This window comes from Sparus aurata, chromosome 6 (genome assembly GCF_900880675.1).
Source record: "Sparus aurata chromosome 6, fSpaAur1.1, whole genome shotgun sequence".
Taxonomy (NCBI): Eukaryota; Metazoa; Chordata; class Actinopteri; order Spariformes; family Sparidae; genus Sparus; species Sparus aurata.
Window position 1 is genome coordinate 2,421,807 of NC_044192.1, and position 22,958 is coordinate 2,444,764.

The 22,958-nt window shown below is 41.5% G+C and overlaps 3 protein-coding genes and 1 pseudogene across 6 annotated transcripts in view; all 4 read left to right on the forward strand.

Annotated features, from left to right (window-relative positions):
* Positions 1 to 3,264, forward strand: part of LOC115583998 (semaphorin-3D) — a 148,427-nt gene extending 145,163 nt beyond the window's left edge. The window contains exons 17-18 of the mRNA XM_030421301.1: positions 279 to 436; positions 1,294 to 3,264. Of these exons, the coding sequence (XP_030277161.1) occupies positions 279 to 436; positions 1,294 to 1,815 (680 nt within the window). The 3' untranslated portion in view covers positions 1,816 to 3,264. The remainder of the gene's footprint in view (positions 1 to 278; positions 437 to 1,293) is intronic.
* The window catches only part of LOC115582773 (uncharacterized), a 484,111-nt pseudogene that overhangs the window by 422,183 nt on the left and 38,970 nt on the right, over positions 1 to 22,958 (forward strand).
* Positions 4,254 to 19,282, forward strand: smpd4 (sphingomyelin phosphodiesterase 4). Of its 4 annotated transcripts, XR_003984467.1 has the most exons (21): positions 4,254 to 4,393; positions 4,793 to 4,882; positions 5,147 to 5,233; positions 7,314 to 7,450; positions 7,583 to 7,658; positions 8,035 to 8,143; positions 8,476 to 8,528; positions 8,716 to 8,867; positions 9,055 to 9,187; positions 9,597 to 9,668; positions 12,905 to 13,042; positions 14,848 to 15,002; positions 15,283 to 15,373; positions 15,747 to 15,844; positions 16,034 to 16,197; positions 16,286 to 16,491; positions 16,591 to 16,821; positions 17,115 to 17,246; positions 17,363 to 17,491; positions 18,122 to 18,663; positions 18,733 to 19,282. XR_003984467.1 is itself a non-coding variant. In XM_030421298.1 (20 exons), exons 2-20 carry the CDS (start codon positions 4,844 to 4,846, stop codon positions 18,440 to 18,442), a joined length of 2,523 nt encoding a protein of 840 aa, XP_030277158.1. In that variant the 5' UTR covers positions 4,254 to 4,393; positions 4,793 to 4,843; the 3' UTR covers positions 18,443 to 19,282. The 4 variants fall into 4 exon arrangements, 3 of the variants coding, with proteins under 3 accessions (XP_030277158.1, XP_030277159.1, XP_030277160.1); XM_030421298.1 differs by having other exon boundaries at positions 18,122 to 19,282; XM_030421299.1 differs by having other exon boundaries at positions 12,905 to 12,994; positions 18,122 to 19,282.
* Positions 20,220 to 22,561, forward strand: drc10 (dynein regulatory complex subunit 10). Its single transcript, XM_030421333.1, has 5 exons — positions 20,220 to 20,358; positions 20,699 to 21,323; positions 21,464 to 21,685; positions 21,790 to 21,861; positions 22,112 to 22,561. Exons 2-5 carry the CDS (start codon positions 20,700 to 20,702, stop codon positions 22,385 to 22,387), a joined length of 1,194 nt encoding a protein of 397 aa, XP_030277193.1. The 5' UTR covers positions 20,220 to 20,358; position 20,699; the 3' UTR covers positions 22,388 to 22,561.

The following is a 22,958-nucleotide window of genomic DNA, read 5'->3' on the forward strand; positions in this document are numbered from 1 at the left end:
AATAAAACACTTTGTTCTTCAGTCTGATTGTTCGGTGCTGCAGGCAGGAGCACGGCGCACTCTGCAGGTTGTCGTGTGTAACTGCAGCTTTCTCTGCTTCTCAGACACATTTGTGACAGTATTGATTATTACAGTGAAAGAAATGATGGTTAATATGTTGTGTTTGTGTGTTAATACTTGTTGTTCACACTGACCATCAAAAACTCACTGAAGATTTCTGAACACTTGATAAACTTTGAAATACATTTCTGTTTTCGTTCCCTCTGTCGCTCCGTCAGATTCGGACTCGGTGGAGGTGAAGGTGGTGTACGGTGTGGAGGGGAACTCCTCCTTCCTGGAGTGTTTCCCTCGGTCGCCGCGGGCGGAGATCAGGTGGACGGTGCAGCGGACAGACAGCCAGCAGCAGCCTGTCAGTCAGACGCAGGACAGCAGAGAGGTGAGCGTCTCTGCAGACGTCTGTCAGAAATACGTTAGAAACACAGTGAACACAAACTGTTTGTGCTTTTAACAGATAAATAGAATAAATAGTCTAAAAACAAGACCTGTTATTCGACGTAAATGCTGCTTTATTTGTCGTCAAGTCAAGTCAAATTTATCATCCAATGGGAGGAAATTAAGTGTCTGTGTCCCGTGTCTGATTAAAAGTGTGATCAGATGTTTTTGATGCAAATTAAACAAAATATACGTTCAACTATCAGCTTTTCTCTGCAGATGTTGGATAGTTTGACAACCTTTTCTTAGTATAGATGTAGAGTTACCTGCTTTATGTTAAAAAGAGGTCAGTTCTCTGCAGATATGAAGGTGTTAGGTCACTTCAGTCAGAGGCGCTGGTCCAGGTGACCTCTGACCTCCGAGGCTCCGGGGCCCTGATGCCTGTTCAGTAATCAATCGATGTGTATTGGCTCGTTTAAAAGGCCAAAGTGTAAAGTTTGAACAGGATTTAAACTATTGAAAAAAACATTATCAGCAGAATGTGAAGCAACAACAGTGTTGACTTTCTGTCAAAGACGTCTCTGTGTTGTGTTGCAGAGATGTTAGCATGCTAACAGCTAGCCCCAGCACGTCCTGTCTAACAGCACTTTGTAGCTGCAGAGGTGATGCAGGTCTGATACCTCTGAGTCCAATAAGTCAACAACATAAACTCACAAAATGTCAAGGAAGGAAATATTTACACCTTCTTTACTAAACTGTAAAATACAACCGTACACCAGCTGGATTTGACTCTTTATGGACGTCTTAATAAGAGTGAGCTGACATGAACATCGTCCTCTTTTCTGTCTTTTTGTCTTTCAGCTCCCTCGGAGTGACGACAGCCACTCCCTCCACATGAAGCGAGGGTTGTTGGTTCAACGCCTGCAGCTGTCTGACGCAGGCCTCTACACCTGCACCAGCCAGGAGCACTCCTACAGCCAGGTTCTGGCCCGATACCGCGTTCACATCATCTCCAACGACAGCCTCCACCCAACCCGCTCCCAGCAGACCCACAGCCAGAACCAGCCGGGCCCCGTGGTCGTAGGGAAGATCAGCCCGGGCGGGGTCGCTGGGTTTCTCGGTCAGTCCGGTCCGGCTCATCCAGCACCTCCGCTGCCGGGTCACAGGAACTCGTGGCTGCCGCAGCATCCTCAGCAGCTTCCTCTGAGGAGCTACAAAGACCTGCACATGGTGGGAACCAACAGTCTGAGCGTGGACGAGTACTGCGAGCAGCTGTGGTACCGCGAGAAGCGCCGGCAGCAGAAACTCCGCACGCTGAAGCTGAAGCAGGAGAGCAGGAAAGCCCGGGTGAGGAGGAACAACCCGCCTGAGGTTCCCCTCTAGTCCCCCGAGGAACCAGAGACTGTCATGGACAACACATCCTGTGGAGGACAGGGAGACAAAGACTGATCACATTTAGACACAAACACAAACAAACATGGTAAAAAACAGAATGTGTGTATTATAATCAACATTAATCATCATTTGGGACATAAAATACAGACTCTGAACTCATATGAACACATTTAATGATGCATGTTTAGTTTCTGACAGTTTACAGGACGAGTGACCGTATGATCACATGTTTTGATTTAAAGGGACAGTTCACCCCAACAATCAGAAACACATATTATACCTGTAGTGATATTTATCCATCTGGGAAGTCACCTGTATGAATAGTACTCAAGAAAAAGTCTTAAAGTATCTGATATTGAATAGTAAAAGTAAAAGCAGATTATACGTAGATTTACCTGTATGTATATATACTGTATAGTTTAGATTTATCACCTATTGGATCTAATATTCAACATTTTTCTGATTATTGGAGTGTTTTTATTTCACTTAAGTTCAGCACTTAAGTAAATGTTCTTTTCTTCAATATAATGGAACCAGATAAACTCTTTGGATTATCTCGAGTAACCGGGTCACGATTTCTGTAAAGTATTGCTGAGTTTTCATCTCCAAAATTCTGCAACTCATTCCAAAACAATTCAGTTGAAAACTTCTGTATTTCTGATTTCAGGGTGAACTGTCCCTTTAACTTTAGTGCAGCAAAGTCAAAAACAGTTTAAGCGAACTGATCTGAGTTTAATGTGACTGATTAAAGTAGAGTCCTGTCAGTATTTTTACTTTTATTTAGACGTTAGGTCGACACTCTTCAACGATCCTCTTCTTGTTTCTATTTAGACTTACTGTTTTCTTCATCGCAGCTCATCAGATATCAGATGTGACATTTGCTGCAAAACTGCAAATTCTTCTTTATGGACAGAAAAACTGGGGAAACGGATCTCACACAGAAATATATATACTATATATATAAACATTATAAGTTAATGACAGAAGACTAAACAAGAAAAGTGTTTGCCTGATTTACTGCCACACAGAAACATGTAATATTCTCTACATGTATTTATGTTTGTTCTGAGTTGTAACGCTGATCTCAGATAAGCGTCTTCAAACCGACGGGCCTCAGTGAAACGCACACCTGACATGGACCTGCCCTGAGAATACTTCATGTAAAGCTTATTAATTCTGCCAAGTAACTAATAATTATTAATCACATTGATGTATATTAAAGAACTCTATTTTTGATAGTTTTCTTTCCTTGTGTGCTAGAATTTAGTTTGTATAAGCTCGTGTTTCTAATTAATGAATAAAACTTCACAACTCTGATAAGCTTTGAGATCAACAACTGAGTGATGACGTCGTGTTTTATACTGTATGTGAACATGCCACAAAATTATGTAAGATGAATAATAAAAACATTAAAGGTTTTTTATTTGTTGCCCAATATAAGACAGTTACACAGTGCACTGGTTCATTTTAAAAAGGTAATATAAAAAAAAATGAATATGGTTGAATATATAGCTGTGTTCGTCATGTTATCTTTTATGTTAAGTTTTATGAGAACATTCAAGAGTTAAAGTGCAAAACACAGAGGTTACATTCATGTGTCACTTTAGAGTGTTTAAAAAAAAAGATAGCAGGGCGGCTGTAGGTTCATTTCTGCCCAGGGACACCCGCCAGAGTATAAACTGAAAACAAAATGTGTCATGTGTTAGTTAGAAGTACATTTATTAAACAAACTGATTGGGTTTATTCGTAAGCATGAAATAAACTGAAATGACAAACGTGTCATAGACAAGACAGGACCTCAATGTAAATTAAAAATTAGAAAGCTGCCGTGTTTTGTGATGTGATGGTGGACACAAAAACGCCGCCTTTGTCTGGTTGGTTATTATTTAACTGAGTTAGACGGCAAAGAAATGACATCATCTAAAATAAAATAATTAAACAGTGGCAAAAGCACAAAGATGTGGCAGAGAGAAAGAACACATGAACAACTGTGTGGAGATTATTTGACGTAATAAAGATAATTAATTGTAGAAGTAGTGGACAGGGCAGGAGATGTTGTTGGGTGTTTATTATTATTATCATTTTTATTCATTTATTTTTAATTCTTCGTATTATTCTTATTTTATTATTATTATTATTATTATTGTTATTATTTTTTATTATTATTTTTTTATTGCCATCATTTTTATTGCTGTTATTATTATTATTATTAATACCATTATTATTATTTTATTATTATTATTGTCATCATTATTATTATCAGTATGATAATTTATTATTTTATTATCACTATTTTATTATCTCTATTATTATTATTATTATTATTATTATTATTATTATTATTAATATTATTGAGAGGAGGCGCAGGTCTCACAGTGGAGGTGTGCTCTGGCGGGGGTCGCTGTCTCCACCAGGTGGCGGTAATGTGCAACACTGTGAATACACCAGAACACCACCGAAGAAGACGTCAGAAGCTGCCGCACGCTCGGTCGTGTTTGAATCACACAAATGGAAACGCGGTTTGTGGAAAAGTAGTTGGAATTGTGTTTTACTGTCCGCGGTGAAGGTAAATATGTGTTGAGATAAAATATAAAGTTTCACTTAAAGGTTGTAGTTCATGTTTTAACGGATACTTCCGGACTTCACGGCTGTTGCTGTCAGTTTAGGTGTCTTTGCTAGCTGCCGTTAGTCAGTTAGCTGTCGTTAGCTAGCCCGCTCCTGCTGACCTGCGCGGTTCGCTGACAGTGAGTCGGCTCAGTTTCACATTCAGAGGGAGACATTGTTGGAGGATTAACAGAACATGCAGAACATTATCCTCCTGTTTCAACAGCTTCCGTTTGTTTCAAGGATCGAGTTTGTTTTCTGCTGAGGGAGCTAACAAAATACTGCTATGCTAGGTGGTGTTGTTTCATTTGAGTCAAACTGAGGAAATAAAAGAGTTCTGTTGTGTGTTTACCGCCTTCAGGTGGGATCCAAGTGGACTGTACATAGGAAGAGATTAACCTAAGGGTCCTTCATGGCTGCTCCAACGCTGCAACAGCCCAGTTACCTTCTGGTGAGTCTCTCCTTACATGATTAACACTTTAAATCAACTTTACTAATGGCTGCTGGTTGTTAATGACGAAATGTCATCCAGATCTTCATCTAACGACTCGTGTTTATCAGACTGTCTTGCAGCTCAAACCATAAGATGATGTAGGATGTATTAAATGTCTTTGCCTGTTGGATTACATCTGAATTATCTCCAGCTAAACTCGGCTCTCTACTCTGTGGTCCACAAAATGTTCTGATCACTTCATGTGTTGTGATCTTGTTTCAGGCCAATCTTAAAGCTGATGCGACCACCAAAACTCTCCTCCAGCGATGCCAAGATCTGGTGAAGATCATCGATGAATATCCTGCGAAGGTACAGTGAGTTTTCTTACCACTGTCCTGTCTTTGCATCCTGATTGATATACTTGCATCTCAATGGACATTATCAGCCATATTTGTTAAACTGACTGATCACTGTGAGTCTGTGAGATGATTGTTGTAGTTTTACAAATATCAACTCCTACATGGTGAAAAACTACAACTTTTGATATTCAAAACTTTGCCATTCATTAACTGTAATATCTGTGAAATTAAACAAGCCCCTTTCAAAACATGGGCTTTGGAAAAATCAGTTCTAACGCTCAACCAGTGACCGGCAGCAGGAATGGGAGTCATGTGGACTCTTTTTATGATGTTAAAAAGAAGAATAGCAGCCACAATTTGAAAAGTTGGAGGCGAGACATTGGCTTTCCATTAAAGCCCAAAATAAAGGGCACTGCCTTTATCTCTGCAGGATGGACTTAAAGCACAAATGATCTTTTGAAGGTTCACTTAAGATAAAACTGACTTGTGTTAAAATTGATTTATTGATGCACCAGATGCAGTTGCATAAAAATGGCTGCTGATATATTTGTGAAACATCACATGGAGTCCCTGTGTGGTCGAGCATTTACGTTGTTCTGTATAGCAGCTTTATCTGAACTCCATCTCAACCCCCACATTGTGTTTAAACAAGCTTAATGGACAGAAACATATGAAAAGAATTCCAGTGAATCAGTACATGATAAACATTGCAGACAGTCAGCTGTTTCTCTGACCGGGCGGCGCTGACCTGACCGTATATGGTTGGTGTTTGAAGTGTGAGACAGCTGCTTGAACTTTGACTTCAGAGTTTCACTTTGAGTATCTTCACTTTCTCTTAAAATACATTTTGTGTTTTAATTTGGACTTTGCATTCACAATCAGACGGGCAAAGGCAAGGTCAAAGGTTCAGTGTACACTGGTGATATTAAAGCTTGAGATGAACTCTCTCTGGACTTTCCTCTGTTCATGTGTGATGCATCCCTTTATGTGTTAGACATAATGTTATTGTGTCATCATTGTTTCTCTTGGTATGTGAGGACGTCACTGAGGACAGATGAAGTTCTGTTTGAGAGCAGCTGTTGGTGCCTCATGACTGACACAAAGGATGAGTGTGAGGCAGCAGTATCACAGTCTGTGTCTGTGTTGTATTATAGTCTGTAGCTTCAGTATCTACTGTGCTGTAGTGACAGCACTGGTAACCCACAATAAACGTCTACTGCTGACCAGAGCCCGTCTGATACCAGATTTTTAGGGCCAATACCGATTTAACCTATTAAAGAAATTAAGATATTTATATATTGACCAATATATATATGTTCACAGAATATATTCAGTACATATAAACACGCGTTTATTTGCAATGAACCCTCAAATGTGATTATTCCGCTTGTGTTGACACAGGTACTTACATTACGTACCTGAGGCAGAATGTTTTACAGTAAAAAAAAAATCAAAAATCAAAATGTCAGTTCACCGAAAAAATAAACTTCAAATGTAATCGTTTTCAACTAGCTGAGCATTTTTTTCTCTACATTATTTTCAGTAAGAAGAAGAAAAAAAAACAGATCTATTAACCAGAGTTTGCACATATAATTCATTGCTCATGTGATATTTTTAAAGCATTTCATACTTTAATAACAGCCGAGAGACGTGATGCTGCTTTGACTAATTAATCATTTTCATAATATTTGCATTCTTCCTCCCGGAACTCGTGCTAAGTATGAATGTCATTTTAGGTAAGCTTGGCGTATTCTTTCCAACCACAGCAAAGGTTTTCTGTGGTAGTAAACTGCTGCACTGTCTGTGTCAGCCGTCAAATAATTAATCGATTTGGCTGATTCATCGCCAGTGATTTGAAGTTTTGCAAATTACTGGTATTGGTAGAACTTATCTTAAAAAGATGGCTGATGGCTGCTTCCACCAGTCATGTTTTATGTTTATGAATTAATTCATTTTGTATATTTATTAAGGTATTTATCAGTGCAAGTTTAAGGTTATTTAATTGCGTATTTACTACTCTGACTATGCTTGGGGAGTTTGTTTATCATCTTATTATCTCACAGACTTAGTTTGTGTTTGTTTCTCTTCAGGAGCTGCACTTGATCTTCCCCTGGCTGGTGGAGAGTGTGTTTGGCAGTCTGGACGGGATCATCGCCGGCTGGAACCTGCGACTCCTGCACTCGCGGAGCAATGAGTACAACATTGTGATGGAGTTTCTGAACCCCAGGTACTTCCACTCTATTTGCTTTATGATCACAACAGCATGTGTTCACGTCAGCCGCAGTTTATTACACTCTTTGTTTGCTTACAGAAACTGATCACTGTTATTTTTCTCATCTGATTATGCTTCTTTTTTCAGTGGGCCGATGATGAACCTCGTGTACAAACTTCAAGCAGAAGAGTACAAATATGAAATACCCGTCAATTATCTCCCGGTAAGATGATTCGCATCACTGGCATCACGTCTGAAAAGCAGATACATGATGATGCATGTTTGAGTCTCTCCTGAAAGCATCGAATTACATTTTTTACCAGTTTTGACTCGCTCGTCGGAGACGCTCTTTTGTGTCTGACTTGTCTAATTCGGATATCAAGATAGTTCACCACCCGATCTCTGTGTGTTTCTTTATTTAGTTTTAAGCAAGACGGACAGAATGACTGCCTCAATTAATACTTAGATCTACTCTCCATGATTTTACGTGTCTGCATCGATTGTGACAATTTTTGAAATATAGGAATAAGTCAGATGTTAAATAGATTAGTCTCACATTGTGGTCTGAATGTTCTCACACTGTGTGTTGTGTGTTGAAGGGTCCAGTGAAGGCCTGCATCCAGCAGGGAGTTCTCCCGGACTGTCCGCTGTTCCACAACAAGCTGCAGTTCCCTCCGGCTGGTCTGCTCACTCTGAACCTCGCTCTCAGTATCCTTCTGAGCACAAATGCTAATGTCTTTGTACCTGTTAATCTCCATACTGGTTATTAAGCAGACACTTGGCTCCTTAATCTTCCTTTCCAAATATATCCTGCAACTAACAACTATTATTGTTGTTGAGAATTAATCAGCTAAGATTTTTTGATGGATCATTAAGTCTGGGAAATGTCAGAGAGGTAGTGAAATAATTGAATATGTTTCCTGCAGCCATTTTGTTCGTGTCAGACTGAGAGACACAACCTCAAATATATTCAGGTTACTATCATATGTGACAAAGACTTGCATCATTGTGCAGTTGTGTTATTCCTTAATGTTCTGCAGATCCATTTGAATTCTTCATGTTCAATTTTGCCTACTGTCTCATCACGCCAAAGGTGAGGAAGCCAAAGTTCTCTCTTTGATATTTGTGAGGGTATCAAAGAAAGGACTAACTGTTGGAGACAAGACTGTTGATTTATTTGGATTAATATGTTTGCAATGAATTACATTCAGAGAGCTGACTTTTCTAAATGAGCACAACTAACTGCCATATTAACTGATCAGTGCTCTGTTTGTTTTCAGTGCTTCCCTCCAGGCCAACATGGAAGCTCCACTGACAGCGCCTACTTTGTGCTTGTGGATAATTACCTTAAGTACTTCCTCCCCAGTGAAGGCAGTGTTCCCCCGTCCCCTTTCTCTGACTCCAGAGGCTCTGTCACTGCACCTTCACCGAGGTATTTACAGCAAGAAAGGATTTGTTTCTGTTTCTTTTTAGCAAAAAGATGTGAAGGTTATATTTTCATGGACTGTATTTGAATAAACCTTGTGATGGAGAAAACCCCAGTGGAGGTTGTAACAGTGGAATGTTTAAGACAGAATAATGATAAATTATTGTATTTTGTTCTTCCTTAAATTCAACAGATCTTCCAGTGTTTCTTTTGCTGGTTATGGCGTTCACAGCCCCAGTCTGCTGAAACATCACATATTCCATCAACCCTCAGTGAACGCAGACCCAGCAGCCCAGGAAATCTGGAGGTCTGAAACACTGCTACAGGTAAGACGCAAGTTAAAAATATTCTGTGCCATAAAATTAATCTACTGGTCTTTTGTGTCTGAGAGCTTCAGAAGTTCACAAAGTGAAAGAGTCTATAAATGTTTCAGTCCAGAAAATGAATGAAACCTTTTATTTAACAAGTCAAGTGGGGAAAATTTCATTCTCAAGGAAGCCCGGTCGAGATGGGAGCAAAGAAATGTTTCAAACAAAATACACTCACACATGCAGACACACAGTATCGTGTTACGAAGTCTGATTAGTGAGAAAGACGAGAGAAAATACCCCTCATCTCGTAAAAAAGCAAACATCAGAGTGATATTATGAAATGAGATACACTGAATATGTTTTGACAGTTTTATGATGTTGGAGCTGTTTGATATTAAGACTAAAAGTGTGTGTTTGTTTTCAGATGTTTGTGGAGATCTGGCTCCATCACTACTCTCTGGAGATGTACCAGAAGCTGCAGTCCCCTCAGGTGAAGGTAAGAGAGATACTCCCCCCCCATCCCCCCTCCTCCCCCCCTGCACTGCAGCATCGCACGGCTGTTTCTTTACTGGCTGACCACAGCTCCACCACCCCACCCCCCACACACCTCTCCATCATCTCTCTGTCCCATCTCGGAGCGAGCCCAGGGTTGGAAAATGTTGTCCTACTCTGAAACTGTGTTCTGAAGCCTTGTGTATGAGCTGAGTTTAAGATGTTATAACTGAGCTGAGAGGGTGAAGTTGTCCACAAACTTGTCATGTTTTAGGTTAAGAGAACAAAGAATGCTTGTTTATCACTACTGAAGGACAGCTTCACTCATAACTCTGTTCACACTGCAAGCAGCCACATGTCAGCGTACAATCAGTAGTGTGATAGTGTTTAAAAATGATTTCCTGTTGGCTTGATGCAACTGTTGCAAGACTGCAGCGAGGTTCTCTGCTCTGACAAACAGACGTGAATCGGATGAATCAATAAAAGTTATTTTTTTGAGTAGCTTGCAGTGTGAATGCACAGCAGACATCCCCGTTCTCCCCTTTAGAAGCAGGTTTTCTGGGTCCTATATTTAGAAATATGTTTTTAAAAGCTTTTTAGACTTTATAGCAAAGACGTAGCTGCGGAGTAAAGCTGCTGTGGAGTAAAAGTACTGCGGAGTAAAGCTGCTGTGGATTAAAAGTGCTGCGGAGTAGAGCTGCTGCGGAGTAGAGCTGCTGCGGAGTAAAAGTACTGCGGAGTAGAGCTGCTGTGGATTAAAAGTGCTGCGGAGTAGAGCTGCTGCGGAGTAAAGCTGCTGCGGAGTAAAAGTACTGCGGAGTAAAGCTGCTGTGGATTAAAAGTGATGCGGAGTAAAGCTGCTGCGGAGTAAAGCTGCTGCGGAGTAGAGCTGCTGCGGAGTAAAGCTGCTGCGGAGTAGAGCTGCTGCGGAGTAAAGCTGCTACTTTAAGGAATCTGGCATGTGTTCCCAGTAGTAGTGCTTTTGCCTCCTTTCACAACCTTTGCATGCTGCATGTCCGCATTTTTATTTGCACGTATGTTCTTTGTGTGGTTGCACCTGAAACACCAACATAAAGCCACAATAGGGTGAAGGTTGCTGATCAAATTGGATCTCCAAGCAGAGATACTCTATAGTACCGTTTGTAGTGATCATTTTTATCCCAGATACCCCAACGGAGGTGAAGTTTTGAATTGTTTGAATCTGCAGTGCTGGCCTGTGGAAATGCTCTTGGAAAAATGTCAGTACAATTTCCTGTCAGGTTGGCTGGTGTTGTTTGTGGATCCTGCAGCACTGTGAACTCCAAGACAATCTGTCATTGCACTCAGCACATTTTCTTATTTCCCCAAACAACCAAGGCGGCGAGTGCAAAAAAAACATGGCGCATTAATTCACATTAGCCACATTTCAGGATGTACTGTACAGTTATTCCTTTTAAATATTTGTGGTTTTTAAACAACAGAATTACCCGATAAAAACAAAAACAAGACGTTACAGTTTATCCAGACAAGGCAAGACGGTCCTAACATGTGATAATATATCTTATTAAGATCCTACTTTGAAGAGCAGCACAGCTCTTTTTTTTAAGCATCCACTTGCTGTCGACCTGTCAATTGTCAACCTTTTTTACGGTCACAGTAAATCAAATAAATGCATAGATAATATTTCTGAATGATGACCATGCAATACTCAACATACCAGGTTAGACTGCCCACCTGTCAAAAACAGTCACAGTGAGCCTTTATGCTCGTGTTGTTAAATGAAGCCTTGTAGTTTAACACACTTTGTCCCTCAGCTGTACAGATTGCATGGTTAGTGTGATGCACTTTTTATCCGCCTGACAACACTGTTTCCTCAGTGTTTATGGAGCAGTATTGTTGCCTGGAGTTACCTCAAAATCTAAAGCCAGTATAGCTAACAGCCAACAATTAATTGTTTGGTCCACATCATATAACATAATAAAAAAAAACGTGGAAGAAAAATACATTTCTATGGAGCTCAGGTCATCCTCGTCATACAAGTTGATTTGTCCAAATAGTCCAAACCGAGATATTCAGTTTTAGTAAAAACGGGAAAACTGCTAATTCTGACATTAGAGGGTGTAACTTTTGCATTTTCCTTGAAAAATAACTTAATTCAATCATCGGAATACATTTCTGATTCTGTATCCATTACTGCTCCATAAGACCACATAGGAAACAGTGAAATAACCCTTTAACTCCTTGTGCAACATGCTGTTAAATGACCTGCAGCGTTAACATTGCAGTCTTTGTCTCCCGTAACAAGTCTGTACTAAAAGCTCATCCTCTAAAATATATTAACCGCTGTGTTGAGTTAACGTGTTGTGTTCTGTGTTCATCCTGTTACAAGTGAACTCAAACTGTAAGATTCTGGCAAAGTTGATTTTAGCTGCGATGTCTCAAAATAAAGATATCAGTATAACTATATCACACTGACACTGTTTTGTTGGCACAACAAAATCTTACAGTTTATCACAGTTCACTCTGTTAATGTTTAAACTTTAGGGATGGGAATTATTAGAACCAGAGTGACCAAATCTATTAATGTGAAAATATCCATCTGAATACATGTTGAAGTATTTTAAAACACACAAACTGGTGCATCTTTCACTCTCTTTTCTTTTTCTCTCTTTTTAAAGTCGCTCCTGACCTCAGTGATATTGCTGATAGCCAGTAGAGGATCAGAAGTAATGCATTGATCCTCGTTAGCTCTCCTGTCTTTGTTTCAGAGGAAGTTTTGTTACAAGTCCGTCAAAAAACTTTATATGAATGTTAATGGAGAAAACATACTTCTTAGTGATATTTTTCCTTTGACACCAGTTTGATGTTGTGAAATGATTCCCATCCTTACAACATGTAATCCTCTTTGTGTGGCGTGCAGAAATGTCTCTTCATCATTCCCCAGCAGTTACAGCGTTGTGTTCCCACAGTCAATATTTTATTTTTGTTTGTCTCCTCTCCTGTTTTCTGCTTCTTCCTTCCTCAACATTTTGGCCAATTGTTCCTCTCTGGTTGCACTCTCCTTTTTGCTGCCTCCTTTCTCCTGTTCTCATGTGTACCTTCCTCCTGCCACCTTTTCTTGTTTCCTCCTCTTCTTCCACGCCTTCCCTTATTGTCACTTTTCCCTCTCCTCTCTCTTCACTGTTGTTCCTCCTCCACCACCTTTTGTCGTCTTTCCTCTTCATCATCTTCCTCTCCCCCCTGGTGGTTACGGGTGAACAGCTGGCGCTGCTGCAGTATCGCCTCAGTATGTCCAGCATGCCGTGCCAACCCCACGCCCCACCAGGCTCTGGGACCCTCCACACCTACCAAGTACTTTTACCTTTTCATTCACCCCCGCCCCTCTGGGGCCTCCTGGAGGTAAACCTCAATCAGTAAAGGTTTCAGTCAAGGGTACTTCTCTCATACTGACAAACACTGTTAGACATCATCCCTCCAGTCACCAACATGATGCTGGCAGATGGCAGCTACGGCTGATTGGTCGCATGTTTCCTGCTTTTGCACCCAAATGGCCATAATGCGAATGGTAAGCAAGTAAAAGGTGGACGTGGAGGTGAAGTGTGATGCACAAATATCATCGCCCACAATCCAAATGATAAAGCACAGTGGAGCCTCGAGTAAGGGATTTTAAACTTTAGTTAGTTGTAACAACTCCCTGAGTGTGAAATAATTCTGATTAGAGATTCCCACTGAGCTGTTTACATGGACACTAGATAAAGTGATCTGATGAGATGTGCGTTTTAATCAGAATGTGACTTTTTTGACAGACTGGTTCAGCCCACTGTGAGGAGTCGTATCTGCTGTAAATTTAACAAAAGAATAAGAAGTTTGTTCCCAACTTTACTGAGAAATTTTAAGAGTGATCCTCCTCCTCTTGTCCTAGTAACAATATTTGTGTTTGTGGTTCGGTGGATTCTAACATATTTAATCTGGTTATTATCGGAATATTGGGGTCCATGTAAACGCAGCTAGTGTGCGATCCTTTTCCACAGTTTGAGAAACCAGAGCTGACATTATCCAGCCTGTCCTCTGATGGTCTGCCGTCAACAGTTTAACAGAAAATCTTTCTGTTTTAATCTTTTCTCCAGTCCGACTGTTAATTTGAACAGAGAAGTATCCTTGACAGGAAAATAAATTCTGGAATGAAGCTTGGAAATTTGAGTCTTTGATCAGTTTTTTTGTTGTTTTTTGTTTTACTAGTTTGCATGTTGTTCTCTTTTGCTGTTGGTGTTGTTTTAAACGCATGCTTTTTTACATTAAGTCTGGTGTGCTTTGTTGCTTTACATGCTGATGTAGCTGTTAAATGTTTCTTTCTGTTGACACTATTACTCTCTGTAAGGCAAAAATACTACTACATTTTAAAATCCATCATTATATTCATGCCATTCATGAAATCATTTAATTACCAGCATTGTGCATTTTTTAATTAATGTAAAATATTCTTTCCAGAGGTAATATTTGTTTGTTGACTTGATCCAGAAACATTGCATTACCTTGATTAAGCAGCTTTGCTGTAGGCAGTTAATGGAGCACTGAGGTCACACCTTTCTTTCTGTTTCAACAATTATCATTTATTTATTAAAATGTAATTGTGATCCTTACATTTTAATAAATCGGTTATGATGTGATCATGTTAAAAAATGAATGATTGGAAAACGAATCAAATTTAGAAGTAAGATCAAATGACTACATTATATATCAGGTGCACCTTGTTTAGTCTTTAACAGTTTACAACCTCCACTTTGGATGAAAAACAAATCTATTATTATTATTAATAAGGAATCAATTCAGAGGAAGTTTTGGGTTACAGAGACGAGTTTCCCTGCCGACTGAAGATGGAATCATTTTATTACTAAGAGGAGAATCAGAATAAATATCAGAATTAACACAGTAAGTATTTGCAGATGAAACAAAGAATGTGATGTTGAGCATCAGCAGGATTTTAGGACCAAAATCATAGAGATCGCTGATTTAACACTGTAAGAACCAAACGATTGGCAGGTGTGAGACCTCTGTACTCAATCAAATACAAAACGCTCAGAGCCTCTGGTGATTGTTTGGCTGCTTTTGGACTGGGGTGCATTATGATTGGCTGTTCTTTGAAATCAGGAGCTGATTGGCTGTCACGTGCTTGTGTAGCACTTTGTAACTGGTTGCCTTTTCAGGAACCCTTCAGTCCGACAGAGGAGCACGTGCTGGTGGTGCGTCTCCTGGTGAAACACCTGCACGCCTTCTCCAACAGCCTGAAGCCCGAGCAGCTGTCCTCGTCACCCTCCGCCCACTCACACACTCACACCAGCCCGCTGGAGGAGTTCAAGAGGTCAGCTTCATCACACGGAGCACTGAAACCAAATGTTTCTGTCTTTAATCTAATTTAAGAAATGTATGCGTAGATGAGTGTTGGGTGATCCGACCACAACAGTGAGACCCTGTGATGAACACGTTTATTTGCATATAGCGCAGGGATGTCTGATCCTGTCCTGATCGATCCGATCACAGGTGGTCACTTGAGGCGTTTGTTAATGATCGAATCACTCAGGACGGGCTTTGATCCCGTCTACGATCCGGCTCTAAATGTTTGCTGTTCCTCTTCTCTGCAGAGTGGTGGTGCAGCGTTTTGTGCAACAGAAACTCTACCTGTTCCTGCAGCATTGCTTCGGTCACTGGCCTCTAGACGCCTCCTTCAGAGCCGTAAGTCTCAACTGACATGAATGCACAGTTATATTGATAATATCTGTAATTTCTGCATGTCTAACAACAGTCATCACTGTCAGAGATCCTGGTTTAGATACTTAGTTGAATGTGCTTTGGCTCTTCAACATTTTTCCATTCCATCCAGGTGTTTAGCTAATGCACTATCCCAATGTGAACTTTCCGTGTGTAACAGAGCAATAAGTTTTAATTTTGTTTGTGAAAAGCCGTCTTTGGTAAGAAGAGAAGTTCAGAACCGAGCCTTCTGACATTCTGACCACAGAATCATTATCTGAGAACCAAAGCTGTGGAAACACTGATTGTTTCTGTCTGTAGCTTCTTGCTAAGATATTGCATCGTCGTCTCTGTTTAGGTGTTGGAGACGTGGCTGAGCTACATCCAGCCGTGGAGATACACCGGGGAGAAGACCAACCCTCAACAGGAGCAAAACAGAACAGTTCCTGACAAATGGTGAGTCTGATGTCTGAATATCTTTCGCTTCATATTCATTTCCAGTGAGCATCGAGTCTTTTCTCCAAGTGTTATTGTCTGTGGTGGTAAATGTGGTGATTATTGTTGTCCTGCTGTATTTTAAGGACTAGATGAGTTACAGATGATGATGATGATGTATTTATTGTTAGTTTGGTTTCTTTTTCACAGGGAGTCGTTTGTTCAGGAGAACCTGCTCATGTACACGAAGCTCTTCCAGGTGTTTCTGAACAGAACCATGAGGACGGATCTGGTGAATGCCAAAAATGCACTGATGGTGTTCAGGGTGGCCAAAGTGTTCGCTCAGCCAAACCTCGCTGATATGATCCAGAAAGGTGAGAACAGAAATGCATACTTTTGTCTTTTCACAGAAGAATCTATCTTGATCTATAAACTAAAACTAAACCAAACGTCTCCCACCAGGCGAGCAGCTGTTTCTGGAGCCAGAGCACGTCCTCCACCACCGGCAGCCCCGCGGCTACCTGACGCCGAGCCAAGGAGGCAGCTACCTGTCGTCACGGCAACGGGTGATGACAGACATGGTGTTCAGGGTGAAGAGTCACGTCTATGCTCTGGAGGGCCAGGACTGCCAGTACAAACAGATGTTTGGCACCGAGCTCAGAGCAGCAGTAAGTAGAGAACGTGTTTTAATTGTCATACAGTGTGAAGTCGGACTGGAACGAGCTGTTGTGGCGGCTCAGAGTCTAAATGTTCTGTACGACTCACAGGTCATGAAGCTGATCCAGATCATTGCACAGGCCGGACACACAGCCAAGAGGATATCGGATCACTCTAACGAGGTGGCGGCCAATAACTCATTCCTGTCCTGGTTCGGAATGGGCTCCTCTGATACCAACACCACGTTCCCCGGAGCCGAGCAAGAGGAGAGCGGAGAGTGTTTGAAGAAGACCCACGAATTCCTGGACAGAGCTCTGGAGAACTTGTGTCAGATCTTCAAGGTTAGAACAGTTTTTCCCAGTACAGATTCATGTCATTTCATTCATTAAACAGTTGTTTAGATATTTCATGCTGCTCGTTTGGATGAAATGTGAAAATCTCATTTGTATGACAGTAGAGACTTTTGGATGACTTTATTTTGAAAGCCAAAGAAGCCATTTCCAAGTCCAGTGACTTTTCTTGACATTCTCAATTCAAAAAAAGCCAAATAAACTTGTCTTGTGGTCTGACCACTTGCTGTGTTTCCTGATGGAAGGTGTTCACGTGCTGAACTTTACACTTCTTTGTTTGGTAGCTGAACCAAGGGCAGCTGTCTCAGTTAATATCCAACCTGGGCTCCTCTCAAGATGACGGCAACAGCAAGCAGCTGCCCGACTGCATCCAGGGAGACAACGGGCTCATTCTGACCGACCTGGGCAGGAGGCAGGTCGGTGGTTCACATTGTTGTTCAAGAGAAGGAGGGCAGCTTTAGAACCGAGGGACACGCAGCTGAGACTAAAACCCTGACTGTGAGTTTATGTGTGCGTTTGGTCTTTTGTGCAGATCATCAGTGGACTGCGCCGGTTTGAAATCCACTATCAAGGAGACCCGGAGCTCCAGCCTATCAGGAGCTACGAGAACGCCCTGCTGGTCAGGCTTTTCTACAAGATTTCCTCTCTGGTTAACAACAGGGTAAGTTGCCTGCTTAGTAAGAAAGAGAGAGACAAAGTTAGACTAATATTCCATGTGTGTTGACACTTTAGAATTAATTTACTTTTTCTATTGTTAGCTAGCAAGTCATCAAATGCTTACACAAGCATTTATCTATGCATTTCACTTACTAATCAATTGTGAGGAGCTGAAATTATAACTGTCAGAAGACTTGCAACCTCGAACACAAAAAGTACAAAATGACATCCTTTTGAAAGCGTATCTGAGAATCCCACGTTCAGCATGATGTCTGAGAGTAATGTCGGCCATGTGAAAATGTTCTACGTCAGTTTAAAGGTTAATACGTAGATGTTGCATCTATGACGTGTTCATGCTGCCCTCAAGAGGCCAAAACATCAGTTAATGCATGTCTGGGGTTAACTGGGCTCATAAACTGAAACGCATGAAGGAAGTATGCAAGTATGGCTCCACATGTAAATAAAAGAGAGTTAATATTTAAAAATTGTCAGCTAAAACACCCAACAAGCTCCATCGTCTTCTTTCAAACTAAAGCTTCTTGGTCTGTTGTGAGTAAAACAACCACAGACTAAACTTCTCACAGTAACACGTCCTCACAAATACTCATGTCTGTCTTCTGTCGTGCTCTCACAGTTCGGAGGGCACATGAACGCTCTCTGCTCGCGTCCAGACTTCCTGGGTCGCCTGGGTCGTCACTACTTGTCGGAGCAGGAAACCACCACAAAACTGAAGCAGAGCCCGATGACCCAGCGGACGCTAGAGAGGAACCGGCAGCCGCGGCTGAGCCTTCGCCCGCTGGCCAGCTACAGGACGATTCTGCTGCTGCTGCTCTTCTACGTGTTCGGAGCCCTCCTGTCGTTCGGGCCCGTCTCCAGCACCCTGCTCATCCTCACGGGGGGATTCCTGTACGGACTCATGATGACGCTGTTCGGAGACAAACTGAAAACACACTAGCCGAGCCGCAGGGTTTCTACACATCTGGAATAATACACATCATGAATTTGATCTATTCCGTCTTCGAATGTATCACAAAAGAAAAGTGTTAAAACGTCCCAATGCAGCTTATGATCAACAGTGTATGTTATTGCTTCTCGGCTGCAACTTATGATTATTTTCATAATCAATTTGCCCTTTTAACATCAGGAAACAATTCAGAACAGTTTCAGACAACCAAAGTATTTTCATCAAATGTGTTCTTGTCGAAAACCCCCAAATGTTTAATCAGTGAAAATGTTGAGAGACAAGACGAAACATTTTTACACCTGTGGAGCTCAGAAAAGGTTTTGGATCTTTTACTGACAGGGTGACTTAAATGTATTAATCAAGTAGGAAAACAGCTGCCAATTAAGTTTCTGTCAGTCAGCTGATGGAACATTGAAGCTTGGCGAGCCGGCTGCCACAGCGAAGTCAGAGACGGTGAAAAGATGTTGGTGAAAAATAATCCTGTCAAAAACATTGAATACATTCTTCATGTAACCAGGAGGTTTTAAAGGGACAGCGCGTTTGAAAGGTGACGTGTAGGAACCCTGTTGGCAGCAGACTGGCAGCTCTTGTGTTGTCGCTTCAGCTGATAACTGCTTATTGTTTTAATATGGTTCATATAACCTTGTAAATAAACCCAGGGCGTTGCAGCTCTTTTTTGTAGTTTTTGTTTTTTTTGTCTTTTTCAACAAGCATCTGGAAGCAGGTGTCGGCCAAAACACTGATGTTGTGCTGATGGAATAAATCAACTATTTTTCTCAGTGAAAGAATGTGTTTCTGTCCAAAAGGCTCAATAAACTGTTTACACTTGTTTGTGGTTCTCTGTGTGTAATTCATTCATTGATGGGAAGTGAACCAATCCTAGACTGGGAGGAAGACTGAAGCCACGCCCCTTTCCAGTTTCCCTTATTGGACCATACTTTGTTTTATCGTGAATGAAGAGAGACAAATAATTTATTGATCCCGTTTGAATCGTGTCATGTATTACAGACGGGATGTTTGTCAGTTTAAAAGTTAATTTTTCAAGTCATTAATGTCATCACAGTTTGTTGTAATTAAAGTCAAACCTCATGCAGTTTTGTGTTAAAGTGCTCAGTGAACTACATCTTCTCATCAACACATCACCAGAACCAACAGGGAGCCAACTGGGCTCAGAGGAGGTCGTAACGATGAACATCAGAATCACAAGAAATCTTAAATTGACAAACGTCATATTTGGGATTCAGGATTCAATTCAAACAGGGTTGAAAAATATTTCACTACATGCAAAGTTTCTCCAAAATAAAGTTCCATGGTACCAAACAAAAAGGGGCGTGTCTTCGCCTCACCATAGGCTACCAGCGGCAACATGGCCGACACCTCAGCACAGAAAAAGTATAAACAAAGATTGACAACTGCAGTTCTGTGACAGGAGAGCTGGTTCTGGTTCGGTTCTGTGAGCTGCTGATATACAGGAGCAGCTGTACAATGTTTAACTTAGGAGATGACGTCACTAACGACACTGTTGGCTGTGACGTCTTTATAATGACGTATTTTCACAGTCTGATATTTAATTAGCTTGATGACAAAAATCACGTGTGTGAGTCATAATACAATTCAAACAGGATGAATTAATTTAAAAATACAGTTTTTATCAAATAAGTTCCGGTGGGGGGAAACCGGAAGGGGGCGTGGCTTCGGCTATATGGATTTTAAATAAAATTATTAAACCGCTCACTTTAAGGCTGGCAAGTGTGTTAATAATTTATCTATCGAATTAAAAACGTTTTGATACATGTTAACAATAACTTCCTCTTTACTTTCTATCCGCGCGAACCTTCACCCGCATTACTGGTATCCTAGCAACGAGAAAACGAGTCAACACTTCCGGTCCGCACACCACTCGACAGGTAACTATTGTTAGCTGAGTTGCTACATCAGATTATTAGAAGATAAACATTCAGCTGTCACCTCCTCCAGGAGAAACATCAGGAACTGTTTTAAATCATGTTTAAAAATTAATTAATTAAAATGTGCAGACTGATAGTGTCTCGTTTAACAGGCTAATGTTCACTTAGTTGAGATAAAGTGAAACTTTATCTCAACTAAGTGAACATTAGCCTGTTAAACGAGACACTATCTGTCATAATGAACTCTTTAGATTTATGAATGTGTGCAGGAATCTGTAAAAGTGCATTAATTTACATAAACGTGTCATTTGTTGTGGTTTTGTATTTTCCTACCATCCAGTATGTCTGTGAAGGGGCCGGCAGTTCTGGCAGAGACCCAGTCAGAAGATGTTCTACAGAACCAGGAGGCGTCACAGAAGAAGCTGCCCTCCTCTGAGGCTCAGCTCATCTCAAGCATTTTGCAGAACTGCATCAGTAAAGTTTTTATTGCAGCGACTCTGCCGGATCTCCTCCGGCTGAACAGTCTGTCCAGAGTTGAGGACGAGGAGTTGAGCAAGGCACTTCAGAGGCATCAGGCGTTAGTTGAAAGACTGGAGACGCTCGAAGGTCTTCAGCAGGAGTCAGGAGGCGATGAGGAGGCAGGGAGGAGACGACGAAGGGCTCAGCTGGAGGAGGACGTCAAGAACTCTGTCAGGGATCTGCTCAGGTTCGTACGGGCCGACCCAGGTGCCATCTCTGGATCGAGAGCAGAGCCAGGTGTGGAAGTCGGGGAGGACGAGAAGATGCTGCTGAGAGAGCTCGAGAAGTTTCACCGTCAGATGGTAGAAAAGCTGCTGACCAGTCCGGATGAGGAGCTGCAGCAGGTTCTCCTCAGCCAGGTGTGTTCACACGCGGTGGCTGATCTGGAGGAATTCGCTTTAAAGGAAGAAGAAGTCGCTTCAGCCTCGAAGGAAGTCGATGAAAAGGTGAGGAAACAAGTTGAATGTTGAAAAAGAAACTGTCATGTCTTCCACCTGCAAGACGAAACAAAGATTTCTGAAATGGATCCTGTCTTCTTCACCTTTTCCTGTCTCACCTGTCCTTTTTTTTCCTGTTTGTGAAACAGATCTCTAAAAAAGATCAACAGATCAAAACTCTGCAGGGTGAGCTGCAGGCGCATAAGACAGAAGAAGAAGGTATGTTGCTTCCCCAGGACCAGCAGAGCCATCCAAATATAAAAGCATCCCAGGTGAAGCAGGCAGGTGTACGGCGGGAGATCGATCAGCTGAAGGTTCAGCTCAACGCTCTGATGCTGGAGAACAAACGGGCGGAGACGTCCCTCCAACAGGTGAGTTCACCACACCCAACACGTTTCACATTTCAGTGGTTGTAATTTATTTTGTTTTCATTAAAAACTCAAGTCGACTGGTAAATGTTTTATTCTCTTTGCAGAAAAATGAAAAGTTGGAGACGGAAATTGAAGAGTTGCTCCGAACGTTTGACAGTAAAATGGAAGAACTCCAGGTACAAACTCAGAGACGAGTCAGAGAGTCAGAGAAGTCGCTGGAAGAGATAATTCAGATTGTTTGTGTTTGTTCAGGCGACTGTTTGTTGGCTAACGTGACAGTTTGAGTTTTTGGCCTCTGTTAAGAAACCGTGTTCAGGATATTCTTCATCGATGGATAAAAGTGCTAATCTCTCAACTGCTTAAACAAAAAGTGTAATCCAGAAATTAAATTTAGTCATTATCTCATCTCCTGTCGTCTCGTCTCAGGCCCACCTGGAGGTGAACGAGCTGGACTATGGAAGGGAGGCGGAGGAGCTGAGGACGCTGGAGAAACACTTCTCCGTCCTCGAGGTGGAGTACAACCAGATCCTGGAGAGGCGGCGTCTGGAGGAAGAGAGGAGGGTGGAGGAGCTGAGGATGCTGGAGCTGAAGACCAAAGCTGCCATCTTGGTGCAGGCGTGGTGGAGAGGCTACAGCACCCGCAAGGCTTTACAGAACAAGGGCAAGAAAGGGAAGGGCAAAAAGGGCAAAGGCAAGAAGTGAAGAAATGAACCCACAACTGGTTTTATTCCTCTGCTGCTTCACTGACACGCTGCAGTGCATAAATGTTTTAGAAGAAGAGAGCGTAAAAACATTAAACTCCACATTCAGTGTGTTTGTCATGTATGTGTTTTTTGAATAAAGTCGTTTATGTTCTGATTATAAAGGACTGCAGAACTTTTCCTGAGCAACATTTAATAACTTGACACTCTGATTTTGCAGCAACTGCAGCAGACAATAACACATTTTAATATTTTAATTCAGTGAACATCCTCATGAATGATCGGCAGTCAGAACTTCCCAGTACTGCAGTGAATGTACAGACTCTGTGAGACTGATTTATTACTGTTGTATTGTTATGACTGTCCATATTCCTCAAACCTATTTGCCAGGAAATTCTATGTTGTAGATTTCATTGCTGAACTTGGAAACTCCAGATCTATTCTTTCTGCAGAAGTGTTTAAATGTGTGTGAGATCTGGTGATGAAGACCATGAGATGTGGTTTAAGGTAGATTAGAAGTATGTTGTAGTGAGTTTGCCCTGAGTTAAAATGTCTTACAGCGTTTTTAAAGG